The sequence below is a fragment of the Lissotriton helveticus genome, chromosome 5_1, assembly GCF_964261635.1.
Source record: "Lissotriton helveticus chromosome 5_1, aLisHel1.1, whole genome shotgun sequence".
Taxonomy (NCBI): domain Eukaryota; kingdom Metazoa; phylum Chordata; class Amphibia; order Caudata; family Salamandridae; genus Lissotriton; species Lissotriton helveticus.
This window is the reverse complement of record NC_136065.1, coordinates 694,803,804-694,822,868: the sequence shown is the minus strand read 5'-3', so window position 1 is coordinate 694,822,868 and position 19,065 is coordinate 694,803,804. Positions and strand designations below refer to the sequence as shown.

Below are 19,065 nucleotides of genomic sequence, written 5' to 3'. Positions count from 1 at the left end.
AATCTTCCCTTTGTATACATTTCAAATAGGCCAATTAAAAATGGGCATATATTCAAGGGCATAACTTGGGGTAGGCAACATTTTTATTTTATATATTTGCATTCGATGTTTAAAGTGTTTTTCTCTCCATAGATTTGTTAAAAAAAAGTTTTAAAAAGTAGCCTATGGCTTAAACTACTAGACACGGTACTGCCCAAATAGACATAATTTTTCACAATCAAGTTTTTCGCAACTACTAATTAAAAGGTAACTTTTTTCCCCCTCAAAGCTTTGGGGACGCATAACATTCATGCATGACTGAAATGAGGAGTAGAACACTATGAACTCTCCACCAGTGGAGCCTGCCAAACATTTGCAAAACACTTAACATTTTTAACTGACCCGACACACAGCCCCTGGACTGAGAGAGCTCTTTGGAACGCAGAGATTGAAAGCTATTTGCATCTAAATTACGGAAGGTGCTCCTGATCCTGCATGGTGCATGCCCCCCTCGTGTGCTACAATGCCTTCCTTTCTGCCACTGACCAGCATCTCTTTTTGCAGCTCATCAGCATCTGAAAGAGTGAGAGTTGCTTGTCTTTATAAATCGTTATAACTGACAGGCCCCAAAATGCGTGCTAATTGGCACTGGGGTAAGAAGTGGACGGCATCCCCAATTACAGGTCAAACCTGCAATGGGGCCCCCTCCCTGGGGGTTAACAGCCATTGCCCAGTGCTGCGAGGCACAGGGGAGGGGGGCCTCTTCCCCTATTCCTACACATGCCTGCGAAGCCCAGGGGAGAGGCAGCCCTTCCCTGGGCCACGCAGTTCTCACCACAGGCGTGAGGCAGGTGGGGAAACACTTTTGTGAGGCCCCCTGTTGATGGACTGAGCTTGGGGCCCTGGGCAGCTGCCCATGCTGCCCATGCGTAGCGCCGGCCCTGACTTAGGGAATGGGTGGGGGGGACACAACACAGAGGGAATGTGGAGGGAAGCAAACGGAGACAGAGCATTGAGGGAGGGATGGTAGAAGAGAATGAACAAGAGACAGTACAATGTGGTGTGAAAGCAAACAGGCGAGCGGCTTGAATGGCAAAGAAGTATAAAAGTAAAAGCATGCACACGATCAACTCGGAGGACAAAGTTGTGGAGAATGAAAGTTTTATAATGTTATGAAAAGAAATGTGCTTGGAGAAGCCGGAAGGGCGAATTGGGGTCGCACATGCACTCTAATGGAGTGCTTTTAGGAAAAGAAAAAAAATGAAAAGAAACCAAGTAATATGGTTAACAGGATATGCTCCACAGGAGGGACAAAGACTAGATTGACGAGCTAAAACGTATAAAACCATTGAAAGAAAACCAAGAAAATAAGAGTGACAAAACAAAAAGCCAATGGAAAAGCTATAGGTGGAGTTGCTTTTTGGTCAGCGATCAACAAGTTTCCAATAAATCTTCTTCAACCAGACAACTGTGCTATCTGGCAGACTTCGACCTAAAAAGTAGATTTTCACTGGAAAATCTATTTTGTTTCTGGTACCTTGTTAACAGTGATATAGCACTGCCTCTGAATCTTAACTAAATAGCACCACGAAAAATCGTTAAAGAATGTCAAAAAATCAACCCATTAAAAATGTGAGGCAGTAACATTTAATAGATAATTAGTAAAAATGAAAAAAAAAACATTGACAACTACAAGGGTGAACCCCTGGTTTCCATGGATTTTATTCCTTTTGTAGCAAATTAGCAGGTTTACTGTATAATTAAGTGTACTAAACCACACATAAATTGATTACAGGATAGTTTGGGCTGCCGTTATAGTGAACAATGTAAATATAATTGTATTTTCCAGGAACAAACACAATTTACAAAATTATAGCACTCTGAGCAAAGACACACTCCGTTATGTGACAGAATTTTAAAACCTGGGGTTGGGTGGTGGTCTTGCAATTATTTTTAACAATCGGTACACATGTAAATCTGTTAAATTAACCTTCAAGGGATGTGAGGCTATGCTTTTCCAACTAGCCCTGACCCCCCCAGTTCACCCTCTCAGGAATGTTACTCTACCGCTCCCCCGGGCCGGCTGGCCCTTGGGCTGCTTCTCTTCCTGACCTGATCGCCCCTCATCTGCTCGGAGCCGCTAACTTCACGATTGTGGGGGACTTGAATTTACACTTCGATAATCCTACTTGCTCTGTCAGCACCACCTTAATTACCGATTTGGCAGCCATGAACATTTTGCTTCAAAATATTGGCCTCACCCATGTGGCAGATCATCTATTGGATCCTATTTTTTCGACCCTTCTTAATGTATGCTGCTCTCCTGCTCTCCCTGTCCTTTGGTCAGATCACTTTTTGGTTGGCTTTAGGGTCACGTTAGACTTGAACAATTCATTTGCTCCTGTCTCAGGCAATAAGTTTAACTCAAGAAACTGGGAAAAACTAGATATGAAACTTTTCAATAATTTTTTAACAATACCCCTACTACCAACCTACTCTCCATGACAGACCTGGCGACGATTAATAACTGGATCTCTAACTCTGTTGATACTTGCCTGCCCCCTTTCACTCAGAAGGTGAAAAATCACCACCCTCCTGCCCCTTGGTTTTCACAAAACCTAAAAATAGAAAAAAGCAAATGTAAAGCATTGGAAAGGCGCTGGAGAAAGGACTATGCGTCTGAGTTAAAAATTGCTTCCAAACAAGCAATTAGAGAATATCATTCTCTTTGCAATATTGCCCAGGCGGATTATGTTAGTTCCACCATCACTAATGCCCAAAATTGTCCTAAAACTCTGTCTAAATTGGTGAAGGAACTTTCCGGCGCAGCAAATCAAGCTTCCCCTCGGATTCTCACGGAATCGCAATGTGAGGACCTTGCATTGTTTTTTAAAAAATAAAGTAGAGAAAATGTACTCTGCATTAAATACCACAAACGCTACTACCACACAGCTAATTTTAGCTGCTCCTCCTCTATCTAAGACTGATTTTCAGTTGGAGGTTCAACAGGAGACTTGTTTGAGTAAATTAGAACATTGACTTCCGCTGGATATCATTTCTTTTAGTCAGATTTTAGGGAGTCTCAAATCTGGTTCTCCTTTAGACCTGCTTCCTGTCACTGAGTTACAGAAAATTGAGTTACCTGCCATGAGGTTGATCATGGAGCTACTGAATGCATCCTTGCAGGAAGCCGTGATTCCACCTGAGTGGAAACATGCTAGGATTCTTCCGCTTTTAAAGAAAGCAAATGCTGATCCGACAACGCTGTCTAACTTTCGCCCCATTTCCTTGCTTCCAATTTTTTCTAAAATTCTAGAAAAACATGTGAACTTGCAATTAACTCAGTATGTTGAGTCCCAAGGGCTCTTACATCCCTCTCAATCAGGCTTTCGGAAAGGCTTTTCAACAGAAAACACGCTTCTGGGAGTCACTGAGATGTTGCACAGTCGTTTAGATGCAGGTGACACTGTGGCACTCATAATATTAGATTGGAGTGCCGCTTTTGACACAGTATTTCACACTGTGCTATTGCAAGCATTACGATCCATTGGGGTGGTTGGGCCTGCCCTGAAATGGCTGGCAGATTTTTGGGAGGATCGTAGGTATCAGGTCTTCTCCTCAGCCGCAACTTCCAAAACCCACACATCCCCCTACGGGGTACCACAGGGCTCTATCCTTATCCCTTTATTATTTAAAATGTATGTGAAACTTCTGGTGGACATCGCCGCTGAGGCAGGGTTGGCGATTTTTTCTTACGCTGACAACACCCAAATAATTTTCTCCCTTTCTGTTGAAGGAGCGTCCAAACCATCATCCCTTCAAGCAGGGTTACGTAAAATTGCATGGTGGATGCAAGCCAATTCACTAAATCTTAACAAGGAGAAGACCGAAGTGTTGATACTGGGGAATATTAAAGAGCTTTGGGGTCCCCAACACTGGCCATCTGAACTGGGTGCCCTTCCTCAGCCCACCCATCAAGCCCGTAATCTAGGTTTCATTATGGATGATCAGCTTTCTATGAAACACCAGGTGGTAAAGGTGGCCGCAACCTGTTTTTGCATCCTTAGATGGCTCAGGAAAAGTCTGTGGATGATGCCAGTCTCTACTCAAAGAATAGTAGTCCAGGCTCTTGTCATCTCACGCTTGAACTATGGCAACATCCTCTTTTTAGGAGCCAATAAGGATGTGATACATAAGTTGCAGGTTGAACAGAATGCTGCAGGCCGCCTACTTTGTCACATTCCGAAAACTGACTCTATTTCAAGCTCTTTACGTGACCATCACTGGCTTAAGGTTGAAAACGGCATGAAATTTAAAACTCAAACCTATATGTTCAAGATTAAAACTGGCAAGGCCCCGGAATACTTAAACACTATTGTCCACCAATATGTCCTGTCACGTTCTCTCCGCTCATTCACTCAAATGAAATTCACGGTTCCTAGGCACAGATTGTCATGTATAGGTGGCAGATCCTTTTCCTGCCTGGGCCCCACCCTGTGGAACTCACTTCCTCTGCCATTAAAGGAAAGAGACCACTTTTGTCCACTTTTGTAAGTCACTGAAAACTTCCCCTCAGGCGGCACCGGGAAACCCTTGGGTAGCTGTGCGCCTTATAAATTTGAAATAATATAACATAACATAACATCCTCTTAGGTCCATTTTGTCTGGTCTGATTATGGTTGAAAGGGTTAGAAAGTCAGTTTCAAGTACTTTTAGTTTTGTCTCTCCCTCACTCCCTACAGAGTAGGAAATGCCTGTCGCACATTCAGAAATAAAAAATAATAGACGGTATCGCCAAAAAGATCTTGTCACTTTAGCATTCTGTACTGTGGCACCAGCAATATTTCCTTTTCACGTGGCGGAACGCCACCCTACTTCTGGGTCACCAACCTTCCTAGCCCTCTTTCTATATGTTTTTTCAGCCATGCATAGTTATCATATGTCATGTGCTTTACAAGCGAATGGGTAGATGGTTCTGTAGAGGAAAAAGAGGGAAAGGACAAAAAATACCAGATTCACTGTGATTCTAATTTTTATTTGCTCAATTTTTCTGCTTTCTCTTATCACCAACTAGTTGGGAACTGGACTCTACAATCCCAAAACTAAAGTGAGGCCGACAGAGCATGTTCCAGACAACGCTATGAGCAATATAGATTGTGCAGAATTTCCAGACCAAGGACTGCATTTTTGTGGGAAGATGCATTAAGAGAGTAATGCTTACAGAAGGTAGGTGCTGTAGCCCACGTTACTGTTCTATATATCTCTGCAAAAGACATACAGATTCAACTTTTGGTTAAATTAGGAGGATCAACCCCTTTTGTTTGGGATTTTGAATGTCCATGAGACTATCAGCCTGGCAACAGTATTCTTGGCTACTCCGTTGCATCGGGTGATGAAAAGGGAATCTGATACTGTAAGGTAGTTATCCTCTCCACCTAGAAATTAGGAACTCTGGCAACATTCAATTTCCTCAGCAGGGGAAGACTGTGATCTTGGTTTAAGGACTGGAAGAAATATTTACTGGTCTAGATGAAATTTTGTCAAATCCCTAGGAATAAAGGATCGTTCTCACTACAACTTTATTTAATGGGAAATAAAAAATGGCTATTTTGAAAAGAGAGCTTATGGATCCCTATTAATTTGTGTTGAGGTGACTATGCGACTAGGAAAACTGTGTTGTGTATCATGAAGCCTATGTCACACAATACCATACATTCAAATGGCAGTAAGAGGAAAAGGGACCATTGAGGTCTCCCAGCAGACAAGGGTCCCCGACTGAAGTGTTCAAGTCAAGACCATCAACATGCCTCATAACTGCACACCTTTTTAAAAAGAAGATGTCTCCAGGTATATTCTAAATAAGGAAAGCTGGTTGGTGTTTGCAGAATTCAGCAAGAAATTTTCAGATGCATCGTGAAAATGTGGACATCATCTAAGAAAGCCTGTAAAGGGTTTACGTTCTTTACAAAAGCCAAGTGGTATAGTGAAGCCCTATGCTTCAATAATGATGCCTAGTGGAGTTCTTCCTGATAACACACATAAAAGTAACATGAAATTTACAAAAGCCAAGGCATGCATTAGCTAATTCCTCTAGAACCAAGCTCTAAAGTCAAGAAACAGTCATGAGGGATGGAGAATCGTTTTTTCGAGCTGAAATATGAGCCCAGGTGAGCAGAATGTGACCTAAGCCCAAATCTGCTGTGGCCACAGTCAAAGGATCACCTCCAAGTTGTTTGAATTAGTCAACTTTCACAGAGTCCTGTTCAAGAGAAGAGTTGGCAGAAAAGCCCCAGTCTTAATGGAGATTGTAGCTTAGGGAATACTTTCCAGTCTCTGATTGGAGGCAACTAGTTGGAAAGGAAGAGAGAAGGAAACTGAGTGATGTAAATGAGTGATTAGTAATATTGTGACCAAGCAATTGGCAATTATACCCATTTCCTTTTGTTTGGATGTTTATTTTGCAAAACTTAATAATGAGCCAGGTGATTATGCAGCAAATACATTTTGTGTGTCACTGAACTGCTAGCTGAAAGGCATGACAAATAAAACAGGTGAAACCATGAATGATCAAATCACGATGTTCATTGTAGGCAATGAAGAAGGAGCCTTTGATAAAAGAGGGCATGTGTTGTAGATGATTCTCCTAATTCTATTAAGACAATTCAAGTTTAATTTTATTTTGCATATTTACTAAAAACCATTGCAACACTTAAAAAAAAAGTAGAATTACTATTATATACTGATAAAATCAATAAAATGCATGCTAAAAAAAATACTGTACAGTAGAAATAAGTTGACAGCGGGGGCGATGGCGAGATTCATTGGTTCACAAGATAAAGTGCAGTGAGGTCGCTATGCTTTACTGATGCCAGGTGTGCACGTGATGAAGTGCCATATAGTGCATATTGTTCAATTGTTAGAGACTGCTCAAAATGTATTCCAAATAAGTGCTAGTGCTCCCTCCTTGATGTGGTCAAAAGAAGCCACTCCCAGTTTGCGGGCCGACTGCACCACAGGCAACTTCTTACTTATGTGGCCGCCATTGGACTATTACATTTTAGGCATTTTTTGTTCGGCCAACATAAGATATTTTACCAATCTGCAGTTCAGTTGTGTATTCCCCAGATTAAAGCAGGCCAACACCGCTTGCCTCCTGGTGCAGATGCCTTTCTGCTTAAAGGGTGCTTTTAGTAATTGTAACCGTTCTTGGTGCAGTTCCTTGCATGTGCAGATTAGGTGTAAGATGTCTCTTTGATTGGTGTTACACAGCCAGCACATGCTTTGGGTTGTTGCCATCAGCTATGGTGGAATGTGATGAGTGCACTGGAGGATACCCAGGCTATGCCTTAGGAATTTCATTTTTAAAACTTTGGGATAACCCCGATTAAAGAACTTTTGCGGTGCAAGTGTTTTATAAGAATTCAAGTCATCCAGGCATATGATCTAACTGAGAAAGTTGCCTTGTCCTCCACCAAAGAGATTTGTTCTATGCATTTCCAGACCAATTTTTTAAAAGTTAGATGGCTGAGTTGTGTATTCCAAAGCTCCATGAGCCTGGTAGTTTCCAAACATGTCTGAAGGTAGCTTTCGCTTGGGAAGTTTCCCTGTGTTGGATTTCGTGCCACAGCACTGTGGCACACCTGATCTTATGCCAGCAGATGAAGTAAGACCCGTGCCTGGCCAGGGATTGTTGTAAGAGTCCGAATTCCAGTCTTATTTGAGCCGGTGAAGTGTAATGCGGGAGGCAAAACATGGTCCTATAAGCTTTGACCAGCGTGCTGTCTAGTACCATGGGATCTTTCCCCTGCATTGCTTCACTGCCGAGGGAATCGGGAGTAATTTGGCCTGGACTACCTTCAGAAGCGGGCTCAGTGTCGGCCCCATCAGTTTGTTTGCAAGATTTTTAATCGATAGTGCTATTACCAGCCCTCTCCTTCTTTTTTCCTCTTTTTGGTGCGTAAATATGCCTTCCTTGTCAATTATAACTCCTAGATACTTGTAATCCTGTGATGATTCCAGTTGAGTGCCACCCAAAAACCAATTCCTCTGCCGTTTTTTGTTGTTGTTTATTGTCATTGACCGAGTCTTACTAAGATACATTTTTAAGTTGTTTTCTGTGGCATAGTTCTGCATTTCCGTTAGTAGATGTTGAAGACCCACGTAAGTGTGACTAAGCAGAACTACGTCATCTGCGTTCATAAGATTGGTCAATGTTTTGCCTCCTAGCTTGGGTGAGTGTGAATTGCAGGCGTCAAGTGCCTTTGGGAGGTCGCCATGAATAGGTTGAACAGAGTGGGTGCAAGTATACAACTCTGTTTCAGGTCTTTGGTTGAGGGGACTTTTGAGGAGAGGGGAGTGCCGACGCCTAGGTTCACCTGCACCCAGGTGTCTGTGTGGTGGAGTGACAGGATGTTTAAGATGGGCTGTGGGATTCCCCAGCGCGCCAGCTTCCCCCACAGTCTGCCCCTCTCCACGTTGTCGCATGCAGCACTGAAATCGATAAAGCATAGGTGTAAAGGAAGGTTGGATGTTTTTGCTGCGTCGATCAATAAAGAGATTGCGAGGATGTTTGTTGATGTACCCGCCTTTTTGAGAAAGCCTGTCTGATTTAGCTATATTATCTTGTTTGCCAGGTTGTGTGCTCCTCTAGAACGGTGCCCGCAAACTATTTTGCTTCATTATCTATCAGGGCTACTAGCCGATAGTTGCTTGGCTCTGCCTTATCTCCTTTTTTGTGGATTGGCACAATTGTCGAGCCCTTCCATGATTTTGGTAGTCTGTTTAAATGCCTGACTTTCAGGAAAAAAGGTTGGAGGATGTCAGCCCAGTCCTCCGACTTGGCTTTGAACAGTGTGGGCGGGATACCGTTCGGTCCCGGTACCCCTTCTCTCCTCCCTTTGGAGATATGCTTTTTTATTAGAAGTGACAGTGGGCTGCTAGCTTTGCAAGGTGGTATAACTTCTGTGACTGGCATGTTCAGCTACAGCGTCTCTTTGTGCCGCACTCCTAATTGTTCTTCTGTTGGCCAGCTGTTAGGATCTTGTGTTTCAGCGCCTCCTATTTGGTTGTTAAAGTGCTTAGTGAGAAATTCCACCCAGATTTCTTCCAATATATGTGACAAAATGCTCTCGTGATGAGGGTGGATAATCCCATTCACGGTTTTCCAAAAGGGCGCTATCATTGCAATTCAGATCATATAGATGTTTTGCCCAGGTTGCATTCTCTTGGTCTTTGTTGATGTCCCATTTCAGTTTTTTGAGTGATGACCTTTAGTCCCTCAAGAGTAAGCGTGTGCTAGCGTCACCCGAAAGTCTTCTCAACTTGCGCATTGTGATGTTTATTGATTTTTTGAGGAGCTTAAGGCGATCTCTTTGACATTTCGGTATTCTGTTTCCCAGGCGCTTGGCCTGGAAGTGGTCTTTTTTTGTTGAAGTGGCGGCATGACGTTCTAAAAGAGTAACCGTGAACTGTCCCCATTAGGCAATTTGGTCTTTTGAGCTTGTCGCTTACGATTTAAATAGTTCGATTGCAGCTTCTGCCTGAGGATCTGTGTTAGTTACTGAGCATTTGATCCTTCTTAAATTGGAGGTGTAGATGGGCCCCAGGGTTAGAGCTTGCTTAATAGAGCTAGGTGCGGTGGCTGTTAACTGCATTTCTTGTGGACAGTGGTCGTTCTCCCCCTTGTCTTCCATTCTGAACCCCATGATGTGTGGGAACAGTGAGCGACTTGCAAACGTATAGTCCAGTATGGAGCTTATTGTTGCGGAGTAGTATGATTCAACTGGGAATTTGCCATTAAGCGCTCGGAGGTTTAGATGTTCTAAATCTGCTAGGAGGCGGCTTTTCTTGCGGTTCTTCCTTTCATATGTTGGTGCGCATTGGGTGGGGATGTTATAGATTTCAGTTTGTATGCAAGCCTCCTCTCCCTCTGATGTGCCGAAAGGGTATTGGTTTAGGCCCCCTGACAAGACGAACGTTGAAGTTTTCATCTCTGTTGCGTACTTTGTTACTTGATCTGTGAGCTTCTTTGAGTCTTTCGCTTTTTGTTTTGGATGACTATATGTGTTGATTAAGCCCACCTCTGTTTCTTCGCCCTGAAGGACGATGGTGATTATGACTGCTATAATTGCTGCTGAGGTCGAGTCCCCGAGCCCTGATGAAGGTATGCTCATCATAGACATGTAGGTAGCAAGCTCCCCTGACTGGTGACCGAATTTACCACCCCTTGTGGCTGGTGTGGCAAAACACATAAACCCTGGATATGCTGTGGGTACGTGAGCCAGGTTTCTTGCAGCATGATTATTTTGATGGCACTGACATACCCCAGGAAGTCTAGATCCTCTATTTTTGTTGCTAAGCCATTGATGTTCCACAAGCATCATCGGAGTGGGGTCTCCTTTGCTCTACTGCTGCCTTCGTCCTGTGGATAGCGTCAGTACCCCTCTGCACATGTAGTTACAGTTCGGGTAATTAGTTCCTTGTGTGCTGATTGGCTCCGAGAGGCTGATGCTGTCCGGAATCTTTCCGGCGACCCACTGGCCCTCTGTTGTGGAGATCTTCCCAGACCCCCTCTGAGCACGGAGTTTGTGTATGCATGATGTGTTGTTGGTGCAGGACTTGAGTTGCATGGTAATAAGGGAGATGGATACCCTGGTTTTTGGAAGGGGAAGATGTCAATACCCCAGTGTTGAAAAGTGCCCTGTTCTGCTAGGATTTTCTCTGCAATTTTACTTGATTTCCACGTTGCCTTTGTGGTCTCTGGCCTTAGAGGGTTTGCAGTGCGGATGAGTAGATCAGTTGAGCTCAGACCAGCAAGATTTGAAATTGCCTTTGTTAGTCTTATGATGTTACCTCTATTGAGAGTCTCCTGATGGCCTTTGGAAATGTACAGGGGGTGGGAGAATATAGCCTGTGTTTCTGGCTGCATGGTTCTTAGTTGGTGTAACACCGGGGGATGAACAGTGGCAGTGGCCGTCGGTACAGATTGGTGTGTGAGGCCAGTTGCTTCTTTTGGCTGGGTTTCAGCTCGTTTGCTTGATGCTCTTAGCATTAAATTTGATGGGTTTGTTTTGGCTGTTATTAGCTCAGCGGGTGTCTGTTTTGTGGCTTGCGCACAGTTCTGGTCCTCCTTGTCTGGGTTCCTCCTACTGGATCGGTCGTTGGTCGATGGGGAGGCCTGTTTATCCTCTGTAAGCTGTGAATCCCAATTTGGCCTAGTTCTGTTTCCTGTGCGTTCCCCAATCTGCCCGTTGCTTAGATTCTTGTTGGTTGATTTGCCCGTTATTTCTGCAAACCTTCGGACCCCTGAGCAATCTACAGATGCATTTGGCTGTTGGGGATCGTCAGGGGTTTTGGGTGTTGTGAAAGGCTCTCCTGTAAGAGCTTGCCAGTGTGGCAGCTGTTGGCATTTGCCTTTGCAGGGCTTTTTAGTTAGAGGGCTAGCTCTGGTTCCTTGTCCTTTTTCTTCTCTGTTTTCCGCATGTGCCCTAGCTATGTTTAGCAAGGGTGAGATTCCTCCTTGTTCTGGAGATTTTTTAGGGCTGTTGGGCAACCGCGGGGCTTGATTTTGTGGGCTTGATCTGCCTGTGTTAATGTCCCGTTTGTTGTGATGACCTGAGAAAATGGAGAAATAGGCTGTTGCATTTGTGGGGGTCTTCTGATGGCGCCCTTACCTTTTCTGTTGGCGACACTGTTTGCCATTAAGCTTCCGAGCTTGAGCCCCTTCTAGCTGTGAGCACCTTTGTTGCCAAGCCCACGTGTCTTCTTAATGTTCTCTTGTGAATTGCCTTAGAGCAACTTACTTTTTAAGGGATTTGTTGATTGACCGTTGACTATGCCCACGTGGTGTGAAGATTGTCCTGGCAATTGCTTGTGGTTCCAGTGGTTGCACATTTTATGTCCTTTATTATGCTGTTTAGCATTGAGGGCAGGGTGCTACAGCTGCAGCTAAGGTGGGTGTCAGATTGAGCTCTCTTTATCAGGGCGTTCAGGTCTCCTAATTTTTCATCGAAACCTGCCATGACGAGTGCCAAGGTGTTCAATAATGAAAACTGGATCTCCATATTTTCAAACTGGTATTGAAGTGCTTCAACGGCAGTTGTATTGTGTTTAATAGAGAAGCCCAACTACTGATGCATTGTTTATTCCCGATCGCACCCGCCTTTGACTTGTTTTTGATTCAGTCCGTGGGTGGTGGGTCCCGTTGGGGCTCTTGCGTGACGTGCTCCCTTTGTGATTGGTCTGGTGAGTAAGTGGCAAGCATGTCCTCCCGTTCTTGTGCATTCAGGTAGGAGATGATCGCCTTCCCCTCCTCTTGCAGAGTTAGGTCCGAGGTTCCTGCACATGGTCCTCCTTGGTTAGCCGCACACAGTCCAGCCGGGACGCCTCCGTGAAAATCCCCGGCCCGCTCTTCACAGAGGGGAAAGCCCCCCCTGAGCTCGGACCCCTTGCCACGTGCCAAGTGCCTGTGCCAGGTCGCCTGTGCCAAGTCATTGTCCACCGTCGCCGCTTCTCACTATGCCGCTCTGGGATTTTTGCTCCTTTACCACCTTTACCACCGTTCATAGCTGCCAAGGTTTCAGATTGCCATGTGTGACATTTTAAAAATTTGAGTGAAATTATGAGTGACATTTCAACGACTATGAGTGACACTTTATCACGAGCAAAAATCATGCAATTAAGGCGAGGGAAACTTATAAATATCAGAAATTACAGCCAACTGAGTAACAAGAAACTCCAAGAACTTCTTGAAACTGTTGCAGAGCACCAGCAATGGAAGGAGACTAATCCTATTGCTCCCTCCTGTAACCGGACTGTACTGTAAACGAAAGCATAACCATGAAATTACACAAGTTATGTTTTTCAGCAGCAGTACTTTTCAGGCAGGCCACTACAAAAATCAGAAAAAAAGACACTGTAAAGAACACTGAAGAGAGTGTAAATGTCCATGCACTGACCCGACTTCGGACTTGATGATAATACCCACTATTCACAGCCCTAGATGACACTCAGAGCAGCTGCTGTGATAACACGTGCTGCAGAGGTATTAGGTAAAACTAAACCAGGACTAAAGGCAGCAGGCTCTCTGACTCCGGAAGGATGATCAGACAGAGCAGCCCCGCAGATCGATGCTTTTTATTATGTGAAATTATTGTTTCACTGCATCATGACTCATGTTAGTAAAGGTCACGGTGGTGCTACGGCCAGGCAAGTAGAATACCTGACACAGTGCTCTTTGTAGAAGGTCCAAGGGGAATGGGCTGTGATAATGCTGAAGGCTCAGTTCTTACCTCTCTGCGTAGGTGCTGCTGTGTGACAGTGAGTGTCTTACCTTCTGGCTGGCCTGTCACTTTTCTCTTAACATACTGGCCGCTTGCTACCTCCTATATTTTGTTTGCTTTAGACACTTGCACCAGTGCCACCATTGCCTACGTAACGTTACGTTTGTTCTTGTGTTTGAGTGTTTGCCTTTTATTACACTATTATAGGCTCTACTTTACTTTGCACGCTTTTATAACTTGCACGCGTCGCATGCCACTTTCTGTAATGCGTTTGTGCTATCTCTTGTATTTTGTTTGCTCACGATTGTCACTTCTTGCAATGCCTCATGTAACACGTTTGCTTTTTGTGTAATAATTTGCCCCATAACTTTCTCCTCATGTATCAGTACAGTTGTCTGTCTGTTCCAATTGTGAAGCGCTCTCTGACACCCGGGGTAACTGTCCGTGTGACGCAGCACTGCAAAGTGCATAACATAAAAATAAATAAATAAAACAGTGACAGTGACTGACTTACTCGACTTGCTCAGCTGCTGGCGCTGCCCACCCAGCCACGATGTGCAACAAACACTGGCCACTCTGACGAGTCTGCCAGCTGTGCCTGCTGCTTCATCCAGCTCTGTCCACTCCAGAGTCGACGCGGCCACGCTCGCAGTCCTCCGACCTCGGCCTGGCTTGGCCAGAGCTGTGAGTCTGTCTGTCGCCGCCGGGGCTCTGCTGAGGAGCTGCCAGAGGTGGTCAAGGTGCGAGCTGAAGTGTAAGCGGGGCGCGCGGCCATCATAGTGCTCAGAGAGACAGTGTCTCGTGCCGCGCAGCCTGCACTCGCTAATCCCCCGCCACTTCTCCGCAGCACTTGACCCCCTACTTACCCGGACGTGACGGCAATATCGCGGCCGGCACATCCAGATTAATCCCGGCCCCCTGGTGCGCCACACGGTGATTGACAGCTGAGTATCCGACTCAGAGCAGCCCGGCCCCCCCCAGACTGACTGTGAGGACAGAGTCTGAGTAGCCGCGCTGGCGCCGCCCGCACCATGATTTGCGCATATGTTTCCAGGGCAACAGGAGCCTCAGTCGGACAGCAGGCAGAGACTCAGATACATTGTAGCACGCCACTCTCAGAGCTGAGAGCTGCAACAGAGTCAGTTAACTGTTTGGGCACTCGGGCGGCTGGCAGCACCTCTCTCAGGACACAGAGAGCCCGGGCAGAGGAGCGCCGCTGGCGCGCCTGGCACAGGTCGAAAATGCGTGACAATGCATTTCAGTGCGGTGATGCGGATCACCGCCCTGAAATGCGTGAGCGTCACACCTGTTGCGTGACGCTTGGCAGGACTGACCGTTGCAGCGGCAGCATGACAGCGGGCTCCGTGCACCCTCTCCCACTCACTCTCACCAGGCGGCTCGCTGGCTCACTGGCTCTCTGGCGCACCGTCTCGCCCATAAGGTAGAGGTGGGGGGCCTGGCCGAATATGCCAAGTATGCGGGCCGAGGATAGGTGCGGGGCCTCGGCTCCGCTGCAGACCACTGCCTCACCTCGCCGTGGGCTCCGTATGGCGGTGGATGCGTCTGTTGTCTAGTAGATTCCGAGCTGAGCTGGAGCCGGAGCCGGAGGTCACAGAGGTCTCCCCGGCCGCGTCAGCCTCCAATCAGCTGTAGAGCCGGCAGCTTCGCCTTCGCCTCAGGAGCGCGGCGTTTGGCTTCTGACGTCACTCAGAGGGTGGATTCGGCATCAAACAGTGAAAGGACTTTAGGGCAACACGTCCAGGTGGTCTATAAGCATTAAGTCTTTGGTCTTGTCGCTCAAATCGCCCCTTAGGTGTGTGTGGAAGTTGTTAAAATGGATGGACAGTCCCAAATACAAAAAGAGTGCGAAAAGAAGAAACATTTTATAGCATATTTAACTATCTTTGTCAGTAGTTGCAATAACCTTATTAGTTATCAAGTAAATAAAATAAACATGCTTTTCAATACAGATCAGATTGATTCATGTGTTTATGTGGCTTGTCAGCTCACTCACTTTCTTACCAATGTCACAGAAGCCTGCTATCGCTGTGTACAACCCCTTGGGAAAGGAATCCTGGCGGGCGAGAAGGCAGTGCTCTTCATTTGAGACAAGAGTGATGATCACGGGAGACATCTGAAAAGATCACAGAGAACTTCCTCAAAGAGAATTTATTTCTAAGGGACATCACACTGATACATAGTATATTGTAATAAAAAAACTAGTAAATAAGCTATTCCATGCATGATGCCACAAGATCTCAAAACCAGAGTTGACATCAAACAAACATACATTCTAGTTTGCCTAATGTTGGTAATGGTTAGAGGTGCAGGACAGAGCAAAGAGAAACATTTTTTCTCTACCCTTTACAGCTCTATTTAAAGGTGAACTCCCATAATACAAAATATAGAAGCCATTCCCCTGATCCTTCCACCTTCCCGGATTTTACATTTTCACCTCCTGGAGAAAATATTTACAGCTGAATTTAGCGCTGATCACCTGATCCTGACACCATGTCAATCACCCAAGATGTACTACTCCACCCTGAATGGCACAGGTCTCCAAAAGATGGGCCACTGAATTATTATTGGTATTTGGATGGACAGGGGAGAGCTATCCTCTCTAAAGTGCATTTTCTTCAGATGTCAACGGGCACTATTTTTGATGCAGGTCCCCCTGGGTTTCTTTAGGAAACTGTGTGCCAGATTCCAAAGGCCACAATAAGAATTAATCAAAGCGAAAATTGGAACCAAATATGAGCTTACTGTAACCAACTTTATCCTCCTCTATCATGAATGACATACCACTCGACGGCAGAACATTTCTAATTATGTAGCTTTCATGGAAAACCTTGATCTACATGTGAATAAAGCAAAGTCTTATATCATGTGCATTGGAAAAAGTAAAAAGAAAGGAAATTATGCTATTGCAGAGAGAAAAGTTGATATAGTAGCTAATTTCTCATATTAAGGCATCATCTTTGATGATAGTTTAGACTGGAAAATGATGGTGTCTTCAAGGGCTACACGGATGAATAAAAGCACAGCCGCAATCTTTAGGTTTGCATCGAATTTGGGTAACAAACCAATACCAGAGATGGTCAAAATGTATCAGGCAAAAACTATCTGTGGCTACATATGGGGCAGTAATCAAGGGTATAACCAACGTGGACACCCTTCAAGAAATAGAGGATGGGTTAACTAAAAGGTTACTGTCTGTCCCCAAGGCGTGTACCAATGTAATTTCACACAAATACCTGGGCTCACCCTAAATTTCCAATACAATCAAACTGGCCCCTCTGTTACTTTGGTTGTCAATTTTGAAATGGGAGGCAGTACAGATAAACCGATGTATTATAAATGATGTGATGAAACTGGCTTATGGGTACAAAACAATACGGCTGAACTATATAAGGTGTACTCTGGAATCTCTTGGGTCGGGCCCTGTATGGTCACCCCATGCAATGTGAAGCCTTTTCAAAGGCAAAATTAACAAATTCTTTTTTAGAGAAATGTACACAAGAAAGGGAGCACAGAAATAAGGATCAAGCCATGGTAATTGCTTATAATAAGATACCCTACTTGGTGCACGGCCCATCTTCGTATCTTGCGTGAGTGACTAATATTTGGCATCGTTTTTATTTAATAAGGCTTCGGTTGGGCTATGTAACTTTAATGCTGGGTTATCCAGCTAATGTGTTTTCTGAGTCTCAACTGGGACGATGTCCATGTGACTCTCGCTCAAAGCAATCAATTTCACACACACTGTATTTTTGCCATGTTTATTAAACAGAGAGGAAAAGGTTTATAATGCCACTTTTCAAGAAATTCGGTCTGCGTAATTATGTTACCGCACTGTGGGACAGATGTAGGTGGCCCAATACCGGTCGGTAACGTACCAACCGGTATTGGGCATTTGGGATGTAGGGGAGGATTCGGTAAATAACGAATCAGTATTTACCGATTCACTATTTACCGAATCGGTAAATGACATGTAGGAAGCAGTTTAAAGAGTGCTCCTGTGCTTTAAGGATTCGGTATTTACCACCAATTATTAGTTGCTGGTAAATAAAGAATACCTTTGAAAATGCAAATTTGTGCATTTTCAACTGTGCCATGTGACAGACATACATGCCCTTAGAGCATGTATGTGTGCCACATGTGCACACAAGCACTATTCAGGGGTGCAACAGGGTGTCAAAGTGACACCCTGCCACCCTTGACTCTTTCCCTATTTTACCGAATCGGTAATTACCGATTCGGTAATTGACATTCATTCCTATGGGCCTCCAGGCCCATAGGAATGAATGGCAATTACTGAATCGGTAAATACCGATTAGGTAAATACCGAATCTTAACGATTCGGTGATTTTTAGCGAATCATTACCTACATAGCATTTACAGATTCTAAAATACCGAATGGGTAAAATTCAGTATTTTAGAATCGGTAAATCCTATTTACGTACATCTAGCCCTGTGTGTTATGCTACATCTAGAGACTCCGTATTTTTGCTTGGCAGTGGATTTGTTCTTGTGTGCAGCATTTAAAACCCACAGATTAACAAATATCTGATTAAACACTAAATTATTCATAATATGCACACTACGATCAATTTTAAATGTATTAAGATACAGATGATTTAGCGAGGTGATTTATATATGCTACTTTTTAAGGGCCTATGAATAATGTTTTCTCTTTTAGATATCAGTTTTTCATGATAACTTATGCTAATTTATTGATATGTCTGTATATTTGTATCTGAACTTTTTATGCATTTGTTTTTTAAATGCAAAATAAGGTATTAATTAATTGATTGATTGATTGAACAGTTAATTCTAAGATGGTCTTAAAACAAACCTATTGGAAATATGTTCTAAACAGTATTCAGTGTAGTTCCAGTTTGGGCACACTAACAGCAAATTTTCTGAGTGTTAAATCATCCCCTCGCTTTGAATCAAATTTGGACATTTTACACCCCCAATTGGCAAAATCAATACATAACGTTTAACTTTTGCATCCTACAGATTAAATCGAATACGACTAGATGGTCATCTGGTCCTATCGTTGAGGGGGAGGATTATTGCACGTTATGCACTTTAAATGTTGAGGAAAATCTTGCACATGTGTTATTTTCTTATCTAGCTTACGCCTCCTCCATAAGGAAAGGGATTAAACCGATGTATCGTAATATGGGGACTAAGAAATGCCAAGCAGCACTAAGAATTTTAACTTCAGATACAGCTCTTACTATAGTCTTTAGTCTTAGTAGATATCTCTTTGCCACAATCTTGGTACGTAGGGAAAAAAGTCTGAAATGTTTATAAACAGCCCCTTTGTGACTGATTTTATTCTGGTATGTTTTATCTTTTCACTTCTTTTATGTAATCCTGAATTATTGAGTTTTACTGAACTTATGAAGAGCTCTAAAGATGCCGGATGAACATTGGAAACTGTGCTGAACTCCATTGTATGAAACGTTTTATATATGCTTTTAATAGTTTTTTTGGGGTTTTTTTCCAGTATTTTTTTATTGAATTTATATATACAAGGTGCATTGCACTTACAGGGGTAGAAGTAAGGCGATACAAAAAGAAGAAAAAACAAGGCTTGTACGAGTTCGTGTGGCCGGTGATTTTGTCCAGTTCGCGGCCATTGATTGTCCACCCCCTCAGTGGCAGGAAAGGAACCAGAAAAAGAGAGAAAGTGGGAGGTATAGGGAGAGTTTTGTATGGTTGTGGTGTTGGAAGGAGCGCATTACTAGCCTAGGACGGGTTTATGACTCCCTCGGGAGCGTTAGCTATCTGCGGG

General features: G+C 44.1%; 1 protein-coding gene across 2 annotated transcripts in view; it reads right to left on the bottom strand.

Annotated features, from left to right (window-relative positions):
• Nucleotides 1–19,065, bottom strand: part of NUDT13 (nudix hydrolase 13) — a 632,694-nt gene that overhangs the window by 105,261 nt on the left and 508,368 nt on the right. For both annotated transcript variants that reach the window (XM_078643092.1, XM_078643093.1), the window contains one exon: nucleotides 15,282–15,393. In XM_078643092.1, the coding sequence (XP_078499218.1) occupies nucleotides 15,282–15,393 (112 nt within the window). The remainder of the gene's footprint in view (nucleotides 1–15,281; nucleotides 15,394–19,065) is intronic.